Source organism: Daphnia magna, linkage group LG5 (assembly GCF_020631705.1).
Source record: "Daphnia magna isolate NIES linkage group LG5, ASM2063170v1.1, whole genome shotgun sequence".
Classification (NCBI taxonomy): domain Eukaryota; kingdom Metazoa; phylum Arthropoda; class Branchiopoda; order Diplostraca; family Daphniidae; genus Daphnia; species Daphnia magna.
This window is the reverse complement of record NC_059186.1, coordinates 9,302,369-9,323,653: the sequence shown is the minus strand read 5'-3', so window position 1 is coordinate 9,323,653 and position 21,285 is coordinate 9,302,369. Positions and strand designations below refer to the sequence as shown.

Below are 21,285 nucleotides of genomic sequence, written 5' to 3'. Positions count from 1 at the left end.
TGAAGTAATGGGAATTTTCACTCGGTTCAAAGGAAATGACCTATGCTAAAAGCACGAAACGATAGAATTGCAGGAATGTTGCGATTCTGTAAATTTTAAATGTGTAAATGGATTAGGTAATTTATTCTCCTGAAGTACTTGAAGCTTCCGAATGAATATGCTAATTGCTAATGAACTCATTAACTGAGGAGCATGTTAGCAATTTGCTTATAAAAGGGAAGCGAAGAGATATCCAAACTCACACGTTTCTTTTTTCGTCAAAAAGCGCATCAAGGATGTGCTGCCACCTACCAACCAAACCAGGAACTAACTCGATTATTAAGTAATTTTTTAAAATGAAAAAAACAGACTTGTTAGATATCCCCCGCTTCTTTGTGGTAAAAAAAAAAAGAAAACTTGAAAGCCGGCAGCCGTTGATTGTATTAAATATCTCCCCACCTCCTTGGTTCCACCTCAGGACATCAACAACAACAAAAAACGAGCGTTCTGACGTCGATTCACGACTCTATAACACAACCCCCAAAACTCTCTCTCTATTATACATTTTTTTTTTTTTTTTCACTGCTCGTTGTGTGTTGTGAATAGAGGAGGTGCGTAACGGGCGACGGCGTGTAATGACTTACCTTATATGGTCATAGAGAGGGAAGCCGCCGCCATCTAACGCTTCCAATCCGTTCTCTAGGTCCTCGATGCCGTGTGCCCCGGACGACAATTTCTCAATCTCTTTGTGTCTCAATTTCCCACAAGATACTTTTTTTCCCTTGTTGTTTTTCTTCTTACTGATTGTCGTACGTACTTCATTCTTCATGCCTCTCTTCAAGCGAGCCGATGATGATGATGATATCCCCCCCAAAAAAAGCGTTTTCTTTTCTCTCTTCCTGATTATTGTCATTATTTTCTCTATACAACCGCGAGAAGAGAGGCGGGAAAGAGACAAAACAACATTAGCCAAAAGGGAAGAACGATCAGATGATGATACATCATCAAATGTTACGTCGTCTTGTTTGATAAGAAAAAATAAATAGCTGGGTAATTATGTCTGAATCTATGGCAGTTCATCTATATAACAGATACGGTGGGCATTTTTGAATTTAGCGCGTCTGATGCAAAAGAAAACGGTGAATACAACGCGGCACAGATATAATAACGAGATGTAATTAAACCGCATCACGTGACATCTCAGCCTTTTTTCGCCCTTGATGGATTACAAAGCCGTCAAGTCTGTGTTATCTGCGTTAACAGGTGGCTGATTTATTCGAAGACCGTTAAAGAAAAGAGAATCCTACGAATTTTCACTCCTCTCCTCCAGATTGTAATGATCTAAAAAAACCAACTACATGTATCCACCATTTTTTAAGAAATACAACTATTTTGTCACCCCAGCCCCATTTCACCGTATTCAAATTCAACAGCTGCTGTTTAATCCAACGTCTACGTGTCGACGTTAATTAGCATCGGCCGACACGTCCCTTTTTTTAAATATTTTACACACACAGACACGTCGTAGAAATACACACACGTTGGGAAGAATATTATACCCGCCGTTGTATATATTATAAAATGATTACGTGTGTCTACGTGTATACGAAGAGAGACCGCTATTATTGTTTATATGATGTCAGGCTAACAACATAAAAGAAGATGAGACCTATTTTCTTTTCTCCCCGCCGTATAAGTTCTTGTCGTGACGGCCCAATCGTTATATCGTGTAATATACCTGGTGTGTGTGTTTCCTGGTCAATTAACAAACTGCCAGATGATCCGACACCTACAGGGCGGCGCGTGAAACACACCAGTTTTGCTCTTGCTGAGTGAGATGGACGTAATAGTTGACAGATATATACGTCTTTATACCAGAGGCCATTCTTTGCTCTGGTAGATGTTGGCGGCAATAAGATTCTTTATGAAATGTATATTCAACTCTTCTATTCACCTATATAGTTTTTTTGTTTTCTTTCCAGAGGTGATCTACAATTTAGAGAATAACATTCTGATGAGGATATAGCGCATTTGTCTGTGAATATGCAAATGTAGTCACGTGCGTCTCTGTATAATTTGGGAGGGCGTCACGACTAATCTTCGATATTCCGTAATTTGTACGTTTTCTTTTTCAAGATGATTTCGCTATTATTCTTGTAATTGCTTTAGCAGAAAATGAATAACTAAATTTGTTCTTTTGGTAATGATGCCTTTTCCAGGAAACAAAGACATTAGCATCATCTAAGTGTTAAACTCATTGTCCTCTCTACGCTTACCCCGGACAAACGTTTCCTCCTAAAAGATAATGTTACTCTAGAATACCCTGTGTTTCGGAAATATCCGTGCTATTAGATTGGATAGCCTCATCTGTAACTACTCAAGGAAACAACAGGTGCGTAACGTTACCTCTTCTTCGAATTCCATTAGTCCAACACTCGCCTTCTGTTTTATTTCTTTTTTAAATAAATCAATGAAGAGTTTTTGAATAAATAAATGTTTGTTTTTTCCTACAAAATTTGAATGTTGGTGCACAAGTAAAAAATAAGAGGCAGGGTAAGAAACGGATAAGCTGAAAAGGTGAGAAACTATAGGGTGGGGGTGAACAAAATGTTTGTGCAAGGTCTCAGAGGAAAGTGTGGGTATGTCACCTGAACGCCAAAAAACATTCAAGGGCAAACGATTCTAGACAAGTCCGAGGAAAGAGGCAGGGGAAGAAAATTCTCAAATGATCCGCGCCATCAAAAAGCAAAGGAAAAATGCTACCTCTTCGCTGATTGGACGGCAGCGACAACGGACGCCATCATTATTTAAATCGGACAACCTCGAAACTATGGGGATGGGTAAGCAAAACAAACGCGCCAAAACTCCCCAAACTTGGCTAAATGTTATGAATAAATATTTATAGATTTAAACTTTACTTTGTTGCGAACCCTTCCTTTATTTTGCGCCCCCCACCCCATTTTTTTTCAAGCTACATTACGCAAATGGCCATATTCCAATTAGTGTCGCTATCCAAATGTGATTGCATACAGGGCGTGACTAATAATATTACAATCTGGCACGTACACGACTCGCTTTCAATTCTGATTGATTCGAATCCTTTTTGGTATAACCCATAGCCTAAAGGTAACGTTTCGTTCTGTGTCCAGACGTGTCCAAACGCGAACCCGATTGATAGCCACACGCCGACAATCTGTAAACGTGAATTTCTTTCGCCATCCGTACAATTCAGTTTTGTTTATAAAGATTTTATTTTTAAAAAAGGACTCCATGTCTGCGTTCTAACCCAGCGCGTGTAGATCCATTTTTTTTTTAAATACGTAAGAAGACCAACAATTGGCGGTGCCGACCCGCCATCTATCAGCTCAACACCTGACAGGCCCTGGAGCAATTTCATTCATAATTATCGCACGTCCTTTTGTCGCTCTATCTTTTTTCGGTTCCACACCCCTTCTTTTCTTACAAGAGTTAACGTCTCTCTCTTCATTCCACACCTTTTCTTCTCTCCCTGTCTTTAACCTTTTTGTCTAAATTAGACCAAAACAGGATGGTGTCTACTTTTTTGTTTAACGATGTGCGTAGCCTAATAAGAGCCTCTCTATCGTTATCCCTCGCAGGTAAAAAAAAAATAATAATAAATAAATAAAATTACGTTTTCATCGAGAAAAAGCAATAATCTTGATTGAAACAATTTCTACATTTTCAATTCGAGAATTGGGCTCTAGTTAGATTTTTCGCAAAGCTAAGTGGACTATGTGAAATGGGTATGTTATTATTAAGTGGCTGCCCTATTCAGTTGTATGACGGAAGCTTTTCAAGCTTAGTAACAAGGGTCTCTAATGGCGGTTCAAGCCCCACAGCTACTGCCGTTTCATCTCTACACACACACACTCGTATTATATATTTGATGTGTGATGAGTCTTGGCTTGGCAATATGTTTCATTTTCCACGAACCCTTGAAACCCTCCCTATAAGAAAAATGTTTTTTTTTCGGTTCCCTCTTTTTTTATTTTGAATACACACCGGCGGCTAGTTGATTCAGAAAAACACGTAGAAGAATAAAGAGATAGAAGAGAGAGAGAGATGAAGCCGACAGTCTAATTACAAAGCGGTGTTCTTTTATGTGTGTATGCTGGGGGGTGGGAGGAGAAGAAGCAAAAGAGAAAAAAAAAAAAGGGCAATGGAAACCGCCGCGCCATCATTACACACCTACAACTTGCCTGAAGGCATGGTCTTCTGACTCGAAAGATAAAAGGAAAACAAGAGATGAAAAAATAGGGAAGGCATTATACACAATTCACACTCGGTGATAATTGAGAGCTCATTCATCATGAACTTTGATGGATGTGTGTGCGCTCCTTCCAACCTCCCAATCCGGTGCCTCCTTTTTCTGTAGCAACATACGATACACCTGGACGGCTAACTTTGCCGAGTAACTTGCACGATCAACAGTTTTTCTCACTAATTTCTCTGATGTTTTTAATGAATTAATCTCTTGATTTTTGCTAATTAATCGGGACAGAAACGGATACCCTCATCAAAGACCTACCCAAATAATAGGGTGATTTGCATATACAGCTATTTAAAAAAATAAATAAATTTAATTTATTCAACTGATGAATATCTAAAAACAAGTACAGTTGGCGGCCATATTATATCATATACATTCTAAATGTATATTCTGGATAGAGCATATAATGTTATAATAAGGATCTGGTAAGAAAGAATGCAATGTGCGCTCTTGGGCGTTTTTGTTTTCGTGTGATAGTATAAAGACGTGTAAAAAAATAAAAGAACAAAAAAAAAAAAAGCAACAACAAAAATTATGAATTAAAGTTTTTTTTTTTTTTTTAAAGATGCCGTGAAGATATAATTGGATTCGGGCGACTGCTGTTGTGTGCTCCGCCGCTTGCAACCGCTGATTTATGTCGGCTAAGTGGGCAGCTCTCGCCCCCCTATTTTTTCTTTTAAAGATTTAACCAGAGGTATATTCATATACAAGTAAATAAATAGGGTAAGACGCTTGGGTAACGAGTTAATTTTCACCTCCCTCCCTTTAAAAAAATTAAACTGAAAAATTTGAATTAAAAAAAAACAAACACAATTGTTTGATTAGCTTCTGACGTGAATTCGCACGATAGATCGATTGGAAACTCATTACGTTTTTTCGCCCACATTATTTTTTTTTGTCTTCTACCAGCCAATCAAATACTGAGACAAGTCTATTACAGTTGCTAATTGAGATATAATAAATACGTGCACGTCACGAAGAATTTCCTTCTTTTCTACAAGGATTTAAATAAGGGAAATATTCCAGAGGCGTGATAGAGTATAATATACGTGAGTACAACAACAACAACAAGAAACAAAAGGTACACGCATAATAAAGCAATGAATCGTAATCTCGCCGTGGGTATTATTTTTACGTGTGTACCGACTGCTGTTGTTGCGTAATTGGCCCTTCGAACTGATACCCTGCCTCTCTCGCATATAATATTGTGTGATGATGAGAAGTCGGCATCAACAGAGAACACTTGTTTTCTCTCCATAAATATGGAAGAGAAATTTATTACTTTGGTTTTTTCAGGAAAGAAAAAGAAAACACGATTTTTTGCGATATGTTAATTAATATATTTTTTTTTGTCCTTTCTTGTTTTCGCCAATTTGAATTTGGAGGAGGAAAGTGGAAGGACAAGGGGAGGATTTCTGAAAAAAAAAGGGCATACAAACCAAAAGAACTTCACATGCGAGAACACACGAATTTAAAAAATGTACAACAATAAAATTCAACGTATTCTAATGAACCAAAAACCTTCCTCTTTCTATGTGATGAAATACACTGACAGACGCTCAATAAAAACTTACAGAATAAAATCACACAAAGACACACACACACACAGACGCAAAACACAAAACCATTAGTTATTCATTTCACCTGAAAATAATAATAATAAAATATTTTCTTTTTTTTCTTGTTGTGATGTATCAGTTTAATTTTTTCTTAGAAAATAGGCCAGAAGTAAATATATGTAGGAATAGAGGAACGATTTTTGTTTCTGTTGTCGAATAAACAACAACACAACAACAAATAAATTGCTTTTAATTTTTTTTTTAAATATTTTCCTCACGAAAATTCACGATTTTAATGGCGGTGTTTCAATCGCTGGCTGCCGCAATGGCTTGATTGTATTCATCGGCCTTCTTCTGCAACATATTCAAATCCATGTGCGCACCGATAAATGCCTTGTGATGATGTTGATGATGATGGTGGTGATGATGACTGCCCAGGATTTTAGCAGATTCGACATCCTTTTTCAATTCTTCCATGTCTCGTTTGAGTTTGGCTCGTCGATTTTGGAACCAGGTAATCACCTGGGCGTTGGTCAATCCCAGTGTCAATGCAATCTGTTTTTTGTTTTTTATTTTGAAAAATAATTGAGGCTTTTAGAAAAAGAAATGGCGGCGGTGATTTTCAAAATGAATTACCTCATCGCGATCGGCAGGTGACAGGTACTTTTGATAGAGGAATCTTTTTTCTAATTCGAAAATCTGGTGATTGGTGAAAGCCGTTCTGGACTTGCGCTTCTTTTTGGCTTGTTGTCGAGGACTGAACAGGGCCCCTCCGCCACCTCCTCCACCGCCACCTCCTCCGCCACCTCCTCCGCCGTGACCACTCCCATTTTGACTTCCTGTGAAACACAACAAGAAGAAAACGATTGTAATGAGTTTCATCATTGAACTGTCAGTAACTAAAACGATTTGAAAGAAAAAAGAAGCAAATCAAACTAAACTGTCCAGGGAAAAAGACCATCAAAAGGATCCATTCAAATCTGAGCTCATTATAGTACAACTAAACAGTTGGAACTGTCAAAAAGAGAACCAAATTCAAATTTTTAGAAAATCTCTGTGTGTAGAAAATAACATTTGAAAACAAAAAATAAGTAAGGGGAGTGTTTGAAAAGTGTCAATTGACGAGAGGAGACACAACATGTGACCCCTGGTGATAAGTTCGAGAGGGTCGCTTCGTGTTACATATATACGAACACGAAGAAAGGGACACACACTCACGGGGTTTGAAAAATTCTTTTTCTCCTTTGCCAACACTTTTTCATTTCCCTTCGGAACGATTTTCACCAGTTGAATAAGGTCACAGACACTTTAGGGAGAGAGCACACAGAGGAAAGAGGAAGGAAGTTGGCATTTTGGGTTGGGTTCCCTGCTAAGCGCAAAGTAGTCGCTTGTCATTGACGTCGTTACTGGACCAGTTGCTTCTGTTGGCCATCAACAAACCATTAAGTAAACGTCCGCTCCGTTTTCAGTTGACTGAAACTGAGAGGGAGGTCTCCTTTTTTCCATATTTATACACACACACACAGACGCATAGACATACAGACACACATTGGCTATTAGTTAGGTCACACCTTCAATTGGATCTCTCCATTTTTACTCTAAACACTTCAGGATAGTGCCATTTATCACTCGGGTTAGCAACAAACTCTGACGTCACGCTTTTAAACGTACAGCATCACGTTGATATTAGCTGGAGTTGATGGACTAGAAAGAAAGAAAACGATTTTTCTTTCGGGCTTGCACCGGCAATTTGCTCATCGACGAACCATTTTCGAGTTGAATTCTTTCGAGAGACAAATGACAGTGAACAGAAGGCAAGGGGCTTTAAGGGAGGGCAAGTTGCCTGCAACATTGACAAATGGTATGATAGCCTGTTCAACTTGTGTGTATGTGTGGACGTGTTTGTTCCAGAGAAGTAAATGACATTCAAACATTTTTGTTTTTTGGGGTTTTTTTTTTTAAAAGATCGTCTGTCTACTCGAATAACGAACATCATCAATAACTGAAACTGACTAATTGTGCAGGCATTCCTTTGTTTTTCTTTTTTCTTTAAATAAGATTTTTTCAGGTGCAGTGTGAAATTCTTTTACTAAGAAAAAATATGTGGAGGACTAGTGTTAAATAAGATCCACCTACAGACAGTTGACACGTCAGCGCTAAAACGTTTTCCTCTTTTTTCTTTCCCCCCCAAAAAATGCATTCCAACATTCCACCATCAAATTGATGTGTCTATAAAAATATAGTCTTCTAGTTTATATGCCTCCCACCAAGCCCATATCAAGTAATAGTCGAAATAGAGAGATCAATGCTCAATAATAATGCGGATAGATATACACAAAAGGGAAAATAATAAAGTCATTCATGTTTCTGATATTAGATATCCTCCGGTTTTGTCTATACCCAGTTTTGTTGCCTCTATAATAATAACACAAAGTCCCACCGCGCTCACGTTCGTGTATTCAGTTGTTATATTTAAAAAAAAAGAAAAAAGTATTCCGACTGCTGTATTTACTACTGTAACACAATAAGTGGTCCGCGGTTTGGTTGTTTTTTTTATTATTATTATTCTGAACGGGCGGAAACGTTCTTTTCAACTGCCTCGATTCGTCCTTATTCAACCCGTTTGTTGCCCACCCGGCCGAGAATGTTCTGCCTTTATAGAAAGACAACACGCCGACACCATTTTTTTTTTTTTCTTTCTTTCCCAGAACACTCTCAAAAGAAATGACATCCTATCTACTATCCAACTATATAAAGTGTGATATCAATAATAAAATAAAACGGATGGGAAAAGAATTAGTTCCCTGTTTTTTTTGTGTTGTTGTTGTTGTTTAAAACCCCTCAGTTTAAACGCAGGCACAACATAAAAACACGCCCATTCACACACACCCACACAATTGTTCAGGGGGGTCTATAAAAGTCACCGAAACTCCGATCACTCCAAGTGAAATTTGTCACTGTAAACATTTACAATTAGAATATAAGATGACACCAAAAAAAGAAAATTGCTGCTATTCGAACTGGAATGTGTTCACCGCTTTCCGTTCCCATGGAAACCAACGTATAGACGAAAGCGTGAAAACAACCCGAAAGATGGCGGATGTGAATAAAAGATGATGCAAGGATAACACTGGCTGAAAGAATTTTCAATATGCACGCGGGCAATTGAACAGTGGAGAGAATATAAAGAAAGAAAGAGAAAAAGAAAAACCTTCGGAAAAAAAACAACAACATATAGAAACGGTTTTGAATGTCATTTATTATTCCCATGCCGCCGCCAACCGCCGCCGCTGTTGTGCCGCCGAAGCCAAGGTGTTGATGATGATGGATCGTGCAGGATGTTGCGTTGGCTGGATACCGCGCGCGGCGGTGCGGCGGCCGAGGCTAATTATCGGCGGCATATACACAACAATAAAAGAGTAAAATAAAAGGTCGTCTATTCGTTTCGTTCGTTGCCCAAACGAATAAAGAGAGAGAAAAAGTGAACACATTTGCATGCCGAAAGAACACAAACGTTTCCTTTATCCAAAGATTAAATTTCGACTAAATGGTGATTAATCGATCGCTTTAAACGTGATTAAACGCCATCACAGCTCTCATCGTGCATATAATCAACAGGATGACCCCTCGACGACCTTATTTTTTTAAAATTGATCAAAATAAATCCTTTTTTTTTTTTTTTTCTTTTTTTCAAGTGAGTTCACATCGTGTTTTGTTGAACACGAAACGAAATTTTACGAGGAAATGAGTTCAATCCGCGAAAGTCTGGCGCATGCGCACAAGCTAGCCACAGAAGTTCATCAAACGCCGGGGCTGTTCTTGCCACTTTGATGATGATGGATCAGACCTGATGGATGACGGATGATGACGGCCCAATCGTCGGCATTTTCACCAAACAGGGCCCCCAAGGACAGGTATATAGATGCTATATAGGTAATTTTAATGTACCGTATGTTATCCACGTATAGAGAGAAAGAGAGAGATGTCTATGTATCTATATAACTGTGGTGCCTGGTAGGCCTTTTCTTCTGTTCCAATCAACGCCAACAGGTGCGAGCTCATTATAAATGGCCGCTGAGGTAATCATTCCCCCCTCTGTTTCATTTTTGTCAGAGAGAATCTGTTCATTTCTTTTTTGCCCCCTTCTTAAAGAAAGGTAGAAATGTTGACTGGGACCACCCAAAACAAGCCCAGCTGATCAACTGAAATTCCTCTGCATTTTATTTCTCAGAAGCTTATATATATACGCGCTCCTTCAGCAGTTCGAATTTTGATGAATGCCATCATCGTTTACGCGTTTCTATTGAACACCAGTCAAACTGAACATCTTCTCAACAAAATGGAAAGTTAAAAACGTTTTTCTTTAACGAGAAATCGAACTCAATAGTTCGAACTGGTAGAAACGATTGAATTCAAGAAAGAAAACAGGAATTAAAAAGGACCTGGTCCGTTTTGAAAAGAAGCAAGGCAAACCAAAAATGGGTCTCCGAAGAAGCTACAAATATAACAGGCAACGATGGCTAACGAGACGACGCAGATTCATCGCAGTCGGTCTCGGTATTGTTACATACAATCTTAGTCATCCGTAAATGAGGGGGCAGCTTTTGTCGGTTCTCTCAAACACCTGCGCTGTACATTTTCCCCTTCTTAAATAACACAAAGAGGCAAATAACAAAACAGCAGCATCAGCAAACCGAAAGATAGTGTTTAAAAATTAAAAAAAAAATCATTAAATAAGAACTGGGCTGTGGACCCGATGCTCCGGTCGTGGCATAAAAATTAACTGGACATTTCACAAAAAAAAAAAAAAAATCATATTTCTTTATTTACTTTTCTCGGAAAGAAGAAAAATGTTGGGGAAGCAAACGGAGGAAGGAGAAGAAAAAAAAGGTCCTTCCGGACACATTTCGATCGCTTAGTCCGTCGACACTTTCAATATACAGAGTGCGTGTGAGTGGCCCAACTGGGCAAAAGAAGAGAGAGAACCTCTGGGAAGACGAGCCAAAATGAAAACAGTCGCTAAAGTCCAGAGGTGTTGACAGACATTAAAAAGAAGAGTCTTGACCGAGGAAGTTTTTTACAAAAAAAAAAGAGAGAGAGTCTCGTCTAACATTTAAGGAAAAAGAAAAAAAAAGGGGTTTCGACCTCCCACGATAACAGCTGTTGAAAAACTGCCGTGTTTTTAAACCCCGTTTCAAAAAGAAAAGAAAAGAGGGGGGTAGGGAATTATTCTTTTGAGTAGGATCGTGTAACACAGCCAGGAATAAACGATGAGAAATCAATCCCAATCAAATGAGAGTTGAGTGATTGTGAGAGAGTTGAACACTCGAAAGTTAGCCCAGTGTGAAATGTCTACCCACTTTCCAGGCGATTATTCAGTAGATGAATAATAGGCGTCTGGGTGTCTCAGATTTGTCTTTCTTTTTTAAAAAATATTTTTCACGGCCCTGGCACGCAGTTAACAATCTGTCTGCATGTGTGTAACTAATGCGTACAAATGGCACAACTCTCAAATCGAAGCGGCTCAAAAATGACGTCACATTTTCAAAGGCTCACAACGATCCGATATTTTTTGGGTTTTGTTTATAGCGCATGGGGAGCATTTTTGAGGGTGTGATTTAGTTAAAGCTTATTTCATTTTTAATTTCTTCTATATACATAGGGAAAATCACGCCCCACCAGAAACAGATGGCGTCATACAGCGCGCACGCAGCACCAGCGCGAAAAGAGAGCCATCCAAAACGCATTTTTAGGTTGCGATGATGAAGACATTACGGGAATTGGAGAAGTGATAAATGAGGTGGAAAACGAGTGAGGGGGAGGAGAGAGCAGGAGGGGGATTTTCCTCCTAACCCCATGCTGGGCTCGCTCCGCAACACCTGCGCTCTTCCAGAATCAAGTCATCCAAACTCTTGTACGTTACATCCATATGTCTAAATCTAACATCCATTTCGGATGATTCTCTTTCAAAGTGGGCAGGGTGATAACAACATGCAATCAACTATTTCTTGTGCACAAGTCCCCTGGACGGCCCCTTTTTCTTTTTAAAAAATAAGCCGTTTGTGATTGATTCAAATTCTTACACATATTCTACTATACTTTCTCTTTACATGTACAGTTAACATATTACAGTATACAAATAGTTTACTCCGGACGTGTCTAGTGATAATAAAGTGGACTCGGTCGGCGGTCCAGACGTGTTGGAACGCTTAATTTCATTCAACTATTTAAAAAAAAAAACACCTTTTCTATATCTATACGTTGCTGTTTGATGATGAATCGTTGTGTTCTCAATTACGAGTTGATTTGTGATTAGATCAGATGGCATAATTCATCGTCTGCTTATCCCATTGGAATTGTCTTTTTCTTGCCATCACTTCACCGGAAGACGGAATATATCGAGTAGCCAAAGTACTACAAGATATAATGACAATGACTTTGTTCTCACTCCCTTTTCTTAAATACGGCTCACACACACAACAATTGAGTGTATAGAGTTGATGAACAAAAAAAAAAACAAAGTTTTTGAGTGTTCATTGATTCGTTTCGGAGAGATACGCCAAGTTGAGAAGAAACAGACGGGAAACGAGGGTGGGGCTTTGTTTTAAATGTTCCAGCATAGTGACAGTACATCTACCTTTTAGCTCATCAAAGTCTCATTTTTTATTATTTTTTTTTTGTGTCAAATTTCGTTAATGAGAGTCCCCCCCAAAAAGAGCTCATTTTCATCGTGATGGTTTCAGACTTCTTTTTCTTTTTGTTACACTTTCAAAAATTCGAGAAAAAAAAGGAAGGGGGGGAATAGCGGGAGAGAATTAAGACCACCCCGAGTGTGAAAAAAAAAAAAATTGTAACCATCAAGAAAAGAAAAGGTAAAAGAAAAAAAAAAATGAATAGAGACCATCATCACAAGCCGCCCTTTTTCATCTCATAACCGAGGGGGCTACCGGTTGCGCATCGTGACTGGGCATAAAATAGATAATTCCGTCCGTCTTCTCGAACGAAAACAAAACACGGCACAAACGAAAGAAGAAAATAAAAGAATAAAGGCAGAAGAGTCAAATGATATATACAACTATATAGAAGGGGCTGGCCTATTCTGATAGGCTGCGGTCTAGTATATATGTAAGTTCTCTCCGATACACACACACATATAGAAAAGAACACAAGAGCCGAGCAAGAAGGCGGCTTCTTTTTGACCACCCATCCGTCAACCCTAAACACAAGTCCCCCCCTCCCTTCTCTTGCCACCTCATAGGATGTATAGAAAAAGAACAACCCACTTCATCTCCGCCTCCATTATGTTTTTTGTTTTTTGTTTCTTCCACCTTGACTCTTGTGTTGTCTCTCGGCGCTCATTTCAGAGAGCCGCCGTATCTTTTCTCACTTTCGGTCATCATCAACAATGGCTGCGGTAGGTATTTTTTCTCCAACCTCTGATGTAGATGGCCTTTAACTCTTATCATTTGGAATATCGACTAAATACAGTTGCCAATCTAATGACTCCACCTATACATTTAGAAAAAAAACAAAAACACGTCATCACCAATTCTTTTTGTTTTTGTTTTTTTCCTTTTCCGGCCAATTGTTTCTTCAAAAATTGACTTCCTTAAAACATTTTTGTTTTTGAACAGTTTCATTTTAAAAGAGAACCCGCTCAACGGGGGAGGTGACGACAAGGGCGGATTGTTCTCTATTTATAAATGCGTGGCTTTGAAAATGAAACGACTACAAGGCACATAGATGAGAGACGAAGACGCAAACCCCGCACTGGATGGAAAACAAATGAGACGGCAATTGAACATGTATATGGGTGAAAAAGAAAAGAAAAAAAGAAGTAGCCGGTCAAGCCGCACACGTTGTGCAGATGTCACGTTGTCAGTGTTACTCAACATGAAAGAAGAGTGAGGAGAAACACGCAGACAAACACAGACAGGGGCACCACCAAAAACCCAAAACAGACAAGCTGCTGCCAGCGAAAACAGTTTTCATTTATACATATATATATATATGTGTGTGTGTGTGTTTTACAAGAGAAAAAAGAAGAGGAAAGATCAAGTTTGGGGATGGGCTATACGTAACAGACACGAGCTACATAGAACTGTATCCTGTGGCTTTTTTTTTCTTTCTCCAAAATCTAAACTGACGAGTGACTTGTTCTTGTAAATAGACATCGCTTCGAATAACAGAAAACATTTCCCGTTTTTTTTTTTTTTTTCAAAACACAACGAGCAATGAACGACGACAAAAAGGAATTCCAACACAAAAATCTGCCCCGACTTGAACACAATCGGCCGCTATCATTTTGGAATTGTCTTTCCTTTTTTTTTAAAGAGATTTAAATGAAGCCAATCATCAAAAGACGTTGATCGATTAAAGAGTGCGCCAGGACAATAAGAACTCCTTTATGGCGTTGTAAGGAAATGTTGTGTATAGGCTACGCGCCATTCAAAAAATCTGATTTCAATTGAACGTTGCGATGAATAGGCGGCGCGATGTTGCGCAGGAATTAAGAACAACAACAAAAAGATGTCTGTACTGCGCATATATGCTAATGCTTTCACCCAAACGAAGACAGGGTTTTGTATAGCAGCGCATAAAGCAAGAGAAATTGAATGATGATTTCCCACACTATGCAACCAGTGGTTGAAGCAAGAAAAAACATCCCTAATGAAGACATTTGTATATTTATACATGTTCAAAAGCCATGAGAATAATCTTTCTTCATTCTTTACTTTTTCTCTCCCTTCCTTGTATATTTATTTTTTTTTCATCATCAACACCTGAAGGCGCTGATTACCTGTCAAGGTAAGAAAAAAAAAAAAAAAAAGGGAAAAGAAAGAAACACAAGTTTTCTTCTTCTTTTGGCGGCCTGGCCCACCCCCGCTGCGGTTCTATTCTTCTTCTTATCTTTTTTTTTTTCTGACTCTTTTTTTTTTTATTTTTATCTTTTCTCTTCCGATTTCAAATGTTTTTCGCCCTTTCAAATTTTCGCCTCAAAAGTCACAAGAAATATACTAGAACGTGTTAAATGGCATTGCGCATTTGTTTTTTGTGTTTTGTAAATTTTTATTAGAAATGATTCTGAAAATAAAACTCCTGCCAGCAAAAAGCGTAAATTAAACGACTCGTTTCTATGGACACAGTTTCGGAATGACCTTCCTTCACGATAGAAAAATACCGACATCTGTTCCAGGTGTAGGCCTCAGGGCATGTTTCCGCGCGCAGATTGAATTAAGTCATCAAGGACCTCCCTCCTCTCCCTTTTTTTTTTTTCAGACTTTCGACTATATGAAGTACTAACTACACAAACACAACAATAAATAGACATTTCACACGGCCACAGACGAGCTTTTATTTCCCCCCCACGCCATTTTTTTTTCTTTTTCCCGAGTTGTTGTATGGGCCGACCTAACGAGACGGGCCAACAACGCAGAGCCCCCATCATTAAGAAAGAGAGAAGAGATAAATATATATAAGGTTTTTTATCTTTTTTTCTTCTTCTTCTTCTTCTTTTCCTTTTGCTGCTTTCATTCTGAATGGAACCGCGCGCGCCTTCATTAGGTTCTTATTGTTGGCCGTTGCGCTGCTGTCGCTTCTGCCAGCAACGCCAGAGGCCCATCACACAAACACTCAAAGAGGGGGAAACGTGGCCACCGATTAGTAACATCACACCTGATGGGATCCATAACTAATGGCCACCAACAAGTACCACCCTAATGCAGTCAAAGGCAGTCCAACAGCTGACCAATTCACAACGTCTTTATTACAACAAGACCAACACACACAGACACACAAATGTTGCTGGAGCATAGCAAGACGCAGCTGTTGAGAATGTTCTTCAATTTTGTTACAATATAAAAAAAATTCAAACAATTTAGAGTTGAACACGCTCACGTTCCATTTTCATCGGTTTTCGAATTTGGCGCGTAACTGTCAAAACCATAAAAATAGAACATCTTTGGCGCATGCGTGGAGCTTTCTAAATCAAGACATTTTCTATCCCTTAATAATAAAAATACGAAAATAAAGAACAATGCCGCATTGTTCGACAGCCGATAGTTTGATCGTTCCATTCGCGGATGCCAAAATGATTTCTTTTTATATGGACACTCTATTAGTGGGCGTAACATCTTCAAGGTGATGAAAAACGATTTGAAAAAAATGGTGAATAGAAGAGCTAGTTAGTTGCCACTTCATGTCCGATTCGGCTGGTTATGTCGGTAAGGTTTAAAATCATTTTTTTTCTGATGGCTTCATTTTTCAATCACACAAGAGACACGCACAAGCCCTACGCACTCAATCCGACGATGGAGTTTTTTAAAAATAAAAAGGCCGGTCCCAACGATTCGATCCGGTCCCCATTCGAACTCGTCGACGAGGGGGTTTGTTCGGAACACACACACAACATAAAATATTTTTTTTTTTTGGTTTTGGGTTTTGAACAGCCCAAGCAAAAAAATAGAAAAGGTCTCGGCGCGAAAATCGACGTGTCCGACATGCTCCATCAACATCTCTATTTTTGGTGGGTTGAATTGAAGAGACTCTTGTTCACTTTCTATATTATTAGACTAGCCCTTTTTTTTTTTATCTATTTCATTTTTCCCTTTTCATTTCGAAAATATATATATTATCATTTTCAAAGAAAAAAGAAAAAAAAAAATCTTTTCTTTTTAAACTGTAATGGCAAAACAGGCTTAGCTCTGACAGCTGTCCGCGCTCAAAATAGACCGTGGCGTAACATCGTCATTTTTTATGTTCATTTTTTTTTTTTCGTTGTTGAAATTTTCTATTCAATTGACGCTGATTTCTCCAAAGACCTCTTCTTTATTTATTTATTTTTTTTAGTATATCTCCCCGCCTTTACGGATAATTGAATTAAACAAAAAGTTGACTCGATTTGCAGCGCTCCATTCGGCCAGTTTAGACAGAGAGAGGGGGGGGGCCAAAAAGAGGATGTGTATGTACATACATATAATAATCGATTTCCTTTAATTTTTCTCTTTTGTTTTGTTTTTCTTCCCGTCCTGTGTGTTTTTCGCCGGTGTTGCTCACCTTTCAGTGAATATATACCTGGCCTCGCGAACGTAATCGATTATTAATCACAGTCCCAGTGTCGGAAAAACAACAAGCCCCACACACTTCCGCCGCTCTTCTCTCTCTCTCTCACTCGCAACAATAACAACTTGAACGTTATAATGGGGACAGAAGAGAAATATAACGGGCGAAATGAAGAAGAAGTTGATATGGAAACCACATCCCCCCCCCCCTTCGTCCCCTCTTCTCTTTATTCTTATCCTATTAAAGATAGCAAAAGAGGGAGAGAACTGGTTGTGTTGTTCTATCAAAGAAAAAAAACGGGCGATATCATCACCCAACGATACGGGGCCGTATCACGTGACACACCAGCCGCTGTTACTTTCTTTCATCATTATATTATTTTAATTTGGTTGAGGTTAGAGGTAGAGGAAATTTTCTTTCCTCTCCCCCCCCCCCTTTTTTTCCCTTTTCTTTTCACCGCCAAACAGTTGAGCAGAAGAAAACGCTGTTTGAAATTAGCGCCCCTTCGACTGTATATATACGACACATCGGAAACAAGAGACATGCACTATACACCTGATTAGTCCTATCGTGCTAATGGTCTATATCACTGCATGTTCCCAAAAGGTTTTTGGTTTCCAATCCTCTCATATTTATTTATTTTTTTTTTTTTTCAAACGAATCTTCAATTTTTTTTGGGTTTATTAACTTGACAATGTCTGGATAGTTTCAAAAAAAAAGGGCATTTCTATTCAATTTTTGAATGACCCGCCAGAATGAAAATCAGTGACAGATCACGACCCCCGGATGGTCTTTTATTTTTTTCTGTCCCTCACCAACCACCTCCCCCCTCGAAATGAATTCGAATTATTATTTTTTTTTTTCTTTTTTGATGACCGCTAATGTACGACACGACGAGAGTTGCGTGTGGTTAACAGACTAAATCCGTGGCGGCGCTCGTTAAGTACGTCATTATACCGGACAAACTCCACCATATCAGGTACCCATCGAAATGTGAATCGATAAATAATTGAAAGTGACACGACAAAGACGAAACGACACAAATCCTGTGTCTCTCTCTCTCTCTCTTGTGTGTGTGTGTCGGCGTGTGTGTGTGGACTGTCAAACACAAACCTACACCATTGCCGGCAGATGAGTTAATAACAGAACAGGCCAACCATCATTTTCTTCTTCTTCTTCTAGGTCTATCTTTCTATACACACTAACGCTATTAGGTGAAAATATCTAGGCGATTGTGTGCGCACGCGAGAAACCCATCGCTTTTTTCTTTTTTTTCAACAACAATTGAACTTCGGTCCCGTTTTTTTTTTTCTCTCTTTTTCTCCCTTACATCGTACATACAACAACAATAATCGTTTCTGCGCTCTTTGTGTGTGTGTGTGTGTACCACGCCGGCGACAAAATGGGCCAAAAGGCATCACGATGTAACACGCACAGCTGATTTCCAGCCGGTTTTGCCGGACAAATAGCGATAGATACGTAATAGGAATAATGGAATCGTCTTTCTTTGAAAATGCCAGTTGGTTAATCGGTTAATGTTAATTCTCCCCCTTCCCCCCCACCTTTTTAAAGTATTTTTTTTTATGCCGACAGTTCGCCAAATGAGGCGATGCCAATTGTACAAAGTATTTATTTCTTTTTTTTTTGTGAAGGACTGACCGCAAATCAGCTAATTGATGCGCATGAATCAGCAGCTAATGCCGCAGGCGCAAAGTGCAGGTAATTTTTGCGCAATAATGAGAGATGCGATCAATCAAAGTCCATTTTCAAAGAATCGACCCCATTCGATTTTTTTTTATTCTTTTTGCGCAAAAATTGCCCAGCATCAGAAAAAAAAGGAGGGGAAGACATCAAGAAGAAGAAAAAAAAAATTGTTTTGCAAATTTGTTCCGCGTACTGTTTCTTGACTAATATGCCTATACTTATAAGATGCTAATGAGAATTGAACAGCTGCAATTTTTTCAGACCGACCCTCAAGACTGGGGGTCGGGAGGGTAGGGGGGCTCCCAAAAAAGACATGGAACATGGCGGCCTCGTCCGTTTCTTAAGAACGTGCGACTTCGAAACCTCCTTTATTTGAACCCACTAAAATTCAATGAGACGCGGGGTCATCGGATTGCGTTTAGCAAGGTCGAGTCACATGCCATTAGCAAGACGGTGGCGAAATTCGGAAAAATGCGCCGAATCGAAGGTCGCACACAATTGTTTTGCATATAGTTGGCTTGGAAAGCCTATTGCTAAACAGTTTCCCAAAAATTCAAATAGAAAAAAGAACACAAAAAAAAACAAAATGCAGTTAACTAAATGAAAACTTACCAGATGAATCAGCTCCGTTGGCCGATGATCCGTCAAACGTCTTGGAGGTCATCTGGAAGAGAGCGTCGAGCGGAGTGCCTCCGGCCGACGTATTGGCCGACGTGGCTGAAGGTTTGGCCGAGTCTGAGGATTTTTTGGCGCTGGAAGAGGTCGATTTGCGGACGCTTCCGGCACTGCCGCAATTGTTGCTGTTGACGACTAGCGATCCGGAATTGAGGAGCGTTTTCTGCCTCTGCTGGAGCAGCGGGCTGCCGCCGGACGTGGCGCTGTTGCCGCTGGTGGAGCAGACATCGTCCGCTTCGCAATCGCTCGATCCGCCGGCGCTGATGTAATCCGGAGAGGCGGAAGAGCTGGAGGGCGAGAGGTGGCCGCTGCTGCTGCCACCAACCGACAGGATCCCGCCGACGAAAGACGATCCGGCAGCGCCACGCTGATGCAGGTGATGATGGAAGTTGGCATGGTGCTGGTGCGGATGGAAGCCTAAAGCGGCAGCCGGATGCGATGTCAAGCCGAAAGGATTGTGATGCGCAGGAGCCGGAAGGAAAGGTGAAGACGACGGATGAGCGGCGTACGGCAGGCACCGATTGGGGTTCAAGAATCCAGCAGCCGCCGCCGCCGCTGCGGCGGCCTGAAAATGCGCCGGAAGGCTCAAATGCGGATAGTCCCACGGACGCATGATCTTCGTCGGTGAATCCGCATCGCTCTGCTGCAGGCCGGAAGGGTGAAGATGATGCGCTGCATCCACCACAGCGGCCGTTGACGTCGTTTCCGACACGTTGCTGGAATTCTTCCGCCGGATTTTAGCAGCCGAGCAAAGAGCCGATGATTCCAGCCCTTCCGCCCTAGACGTCCGCTGTTGTTGCTGTTGCTGGGCCGGCCGATGATTGAGGATATCCAGAATGGAAAAGGATCTGACTCCACCAGCGGAGGCGTTATTCTTAGCCACGTCGTTCTCCACATCCGGCCGGATTGCGTGTTGACTAGTCAGCCCAAGAGTGTCCTCGGATGCTGCCTGTAAAGATTCTTCCATGTCTTCCTCCAGTCGACTGTCGCCGACCTGCTGGGGCGACGGACATCCGACACTGATCTCATCGTCACTGCTGCATTCATCCGCGCTGCAATCCGCCGGCCTCATTTTCTTCATGTCCACTTTTAAAAAAGACGCACTTTTTTTCTTTATCTTTCCCTTTCCTCTTTTATGGTCAGAAAACTTTTGCACTGAGTTGAAAACGAATTTTTTTCTTTCAAACAAAACTATAAAATGACTGGAACATTCAACGTCATCCGGCAAGATACGAAACTTTCGGATGGGGAGGGGTGGGGGATTTCTTTTTCTAAACGGATGTCAAGAGATGCTGAAAAAAACAAAACAAAACAAAACAAAACAAACTATGAAGCGACGGCCACGAGAGGCGGAACGGAACTGAGCAGTGACGGTGTGCGGACGAGTTACCACTTGGATGGGGTTGGCGAAAGAAGAGGCGGAGCTGAACGAAGCTCCTCCTCCTGAGGGAACGCAATCCGATTGGAGCGATTCTTCGCATTTAGGGCGTGTGACTCTTCTCTCTCCACACACCCAAAAGAAGAAATGGAACCGGCAGCTTCTTTTTTATGTTGCGCGTGCGAGCCAACTAACTAGGCTTGTCACGCAGGAATCAAATCAAGACATCGCACACATAACTCGCCTTTCTGATTAGCATATTAGCCATTTCTTCTTTTGACGTTACGAAGAAACGACCCGGTTGTATATAGTCGCACAAATCGTTAAGGCAAAACAAAACGTTACTGTCATGGAACGTCATTCGAATGAAACTTTAAAAAAATTTTTTTTTTTTTTTTTAAAGCTTAATAATGAAACCTTCACACACGATGGGAGGTTTCGCCTGTTGAGCCGAAACGAGCAAGAAAAAAGAAAACGTAATGGACGAAGGCGTAATATAGTTGTCCGTTCCAGGAAAAGAGAAGAAACAAGGGAGGATCGAAAGCCGTTGGGTTACTAAGGCACTTACTGGACGCCACCCACATGAGGTGCTGTTAATGATCTTGTAACATGAAGCTGAGAGGCCTATAATGGGGCCT

At 40.3% G+C, this 21,285-nt stretch overlaps 1 protein-coding gene across 1 annotated transcript; it reads right to left on the bottom strand.

The window, feature by feature from the left end:
• Positions 1–5,942: 5,942 nt before the first annotated feature.
• Positions 5,943–20,623, bottom strand: LOC116923793 (homeobox protein vnd). Its single transcript, XM_032930328.2, has 3 exons — positions 19,207–20,623; positions 6,466–6,668; positions 5,943–6,384 (listed from the first exon to the last, which is right to left on the bottom strand). Exons 1-3 carry the CDS (start codon positions 20,348–20,350, stop codon positions 6,136–6,138), a joined length of 1,596 nt encoding a protein of 531 aa, XP_032786219.2. The 5' UTR covers positions 20,351–20,623; the 3' UTR covers positions 5,943–6,135.
• Positions 20,624–21,285: the final 662 nt, after the last annotated feature.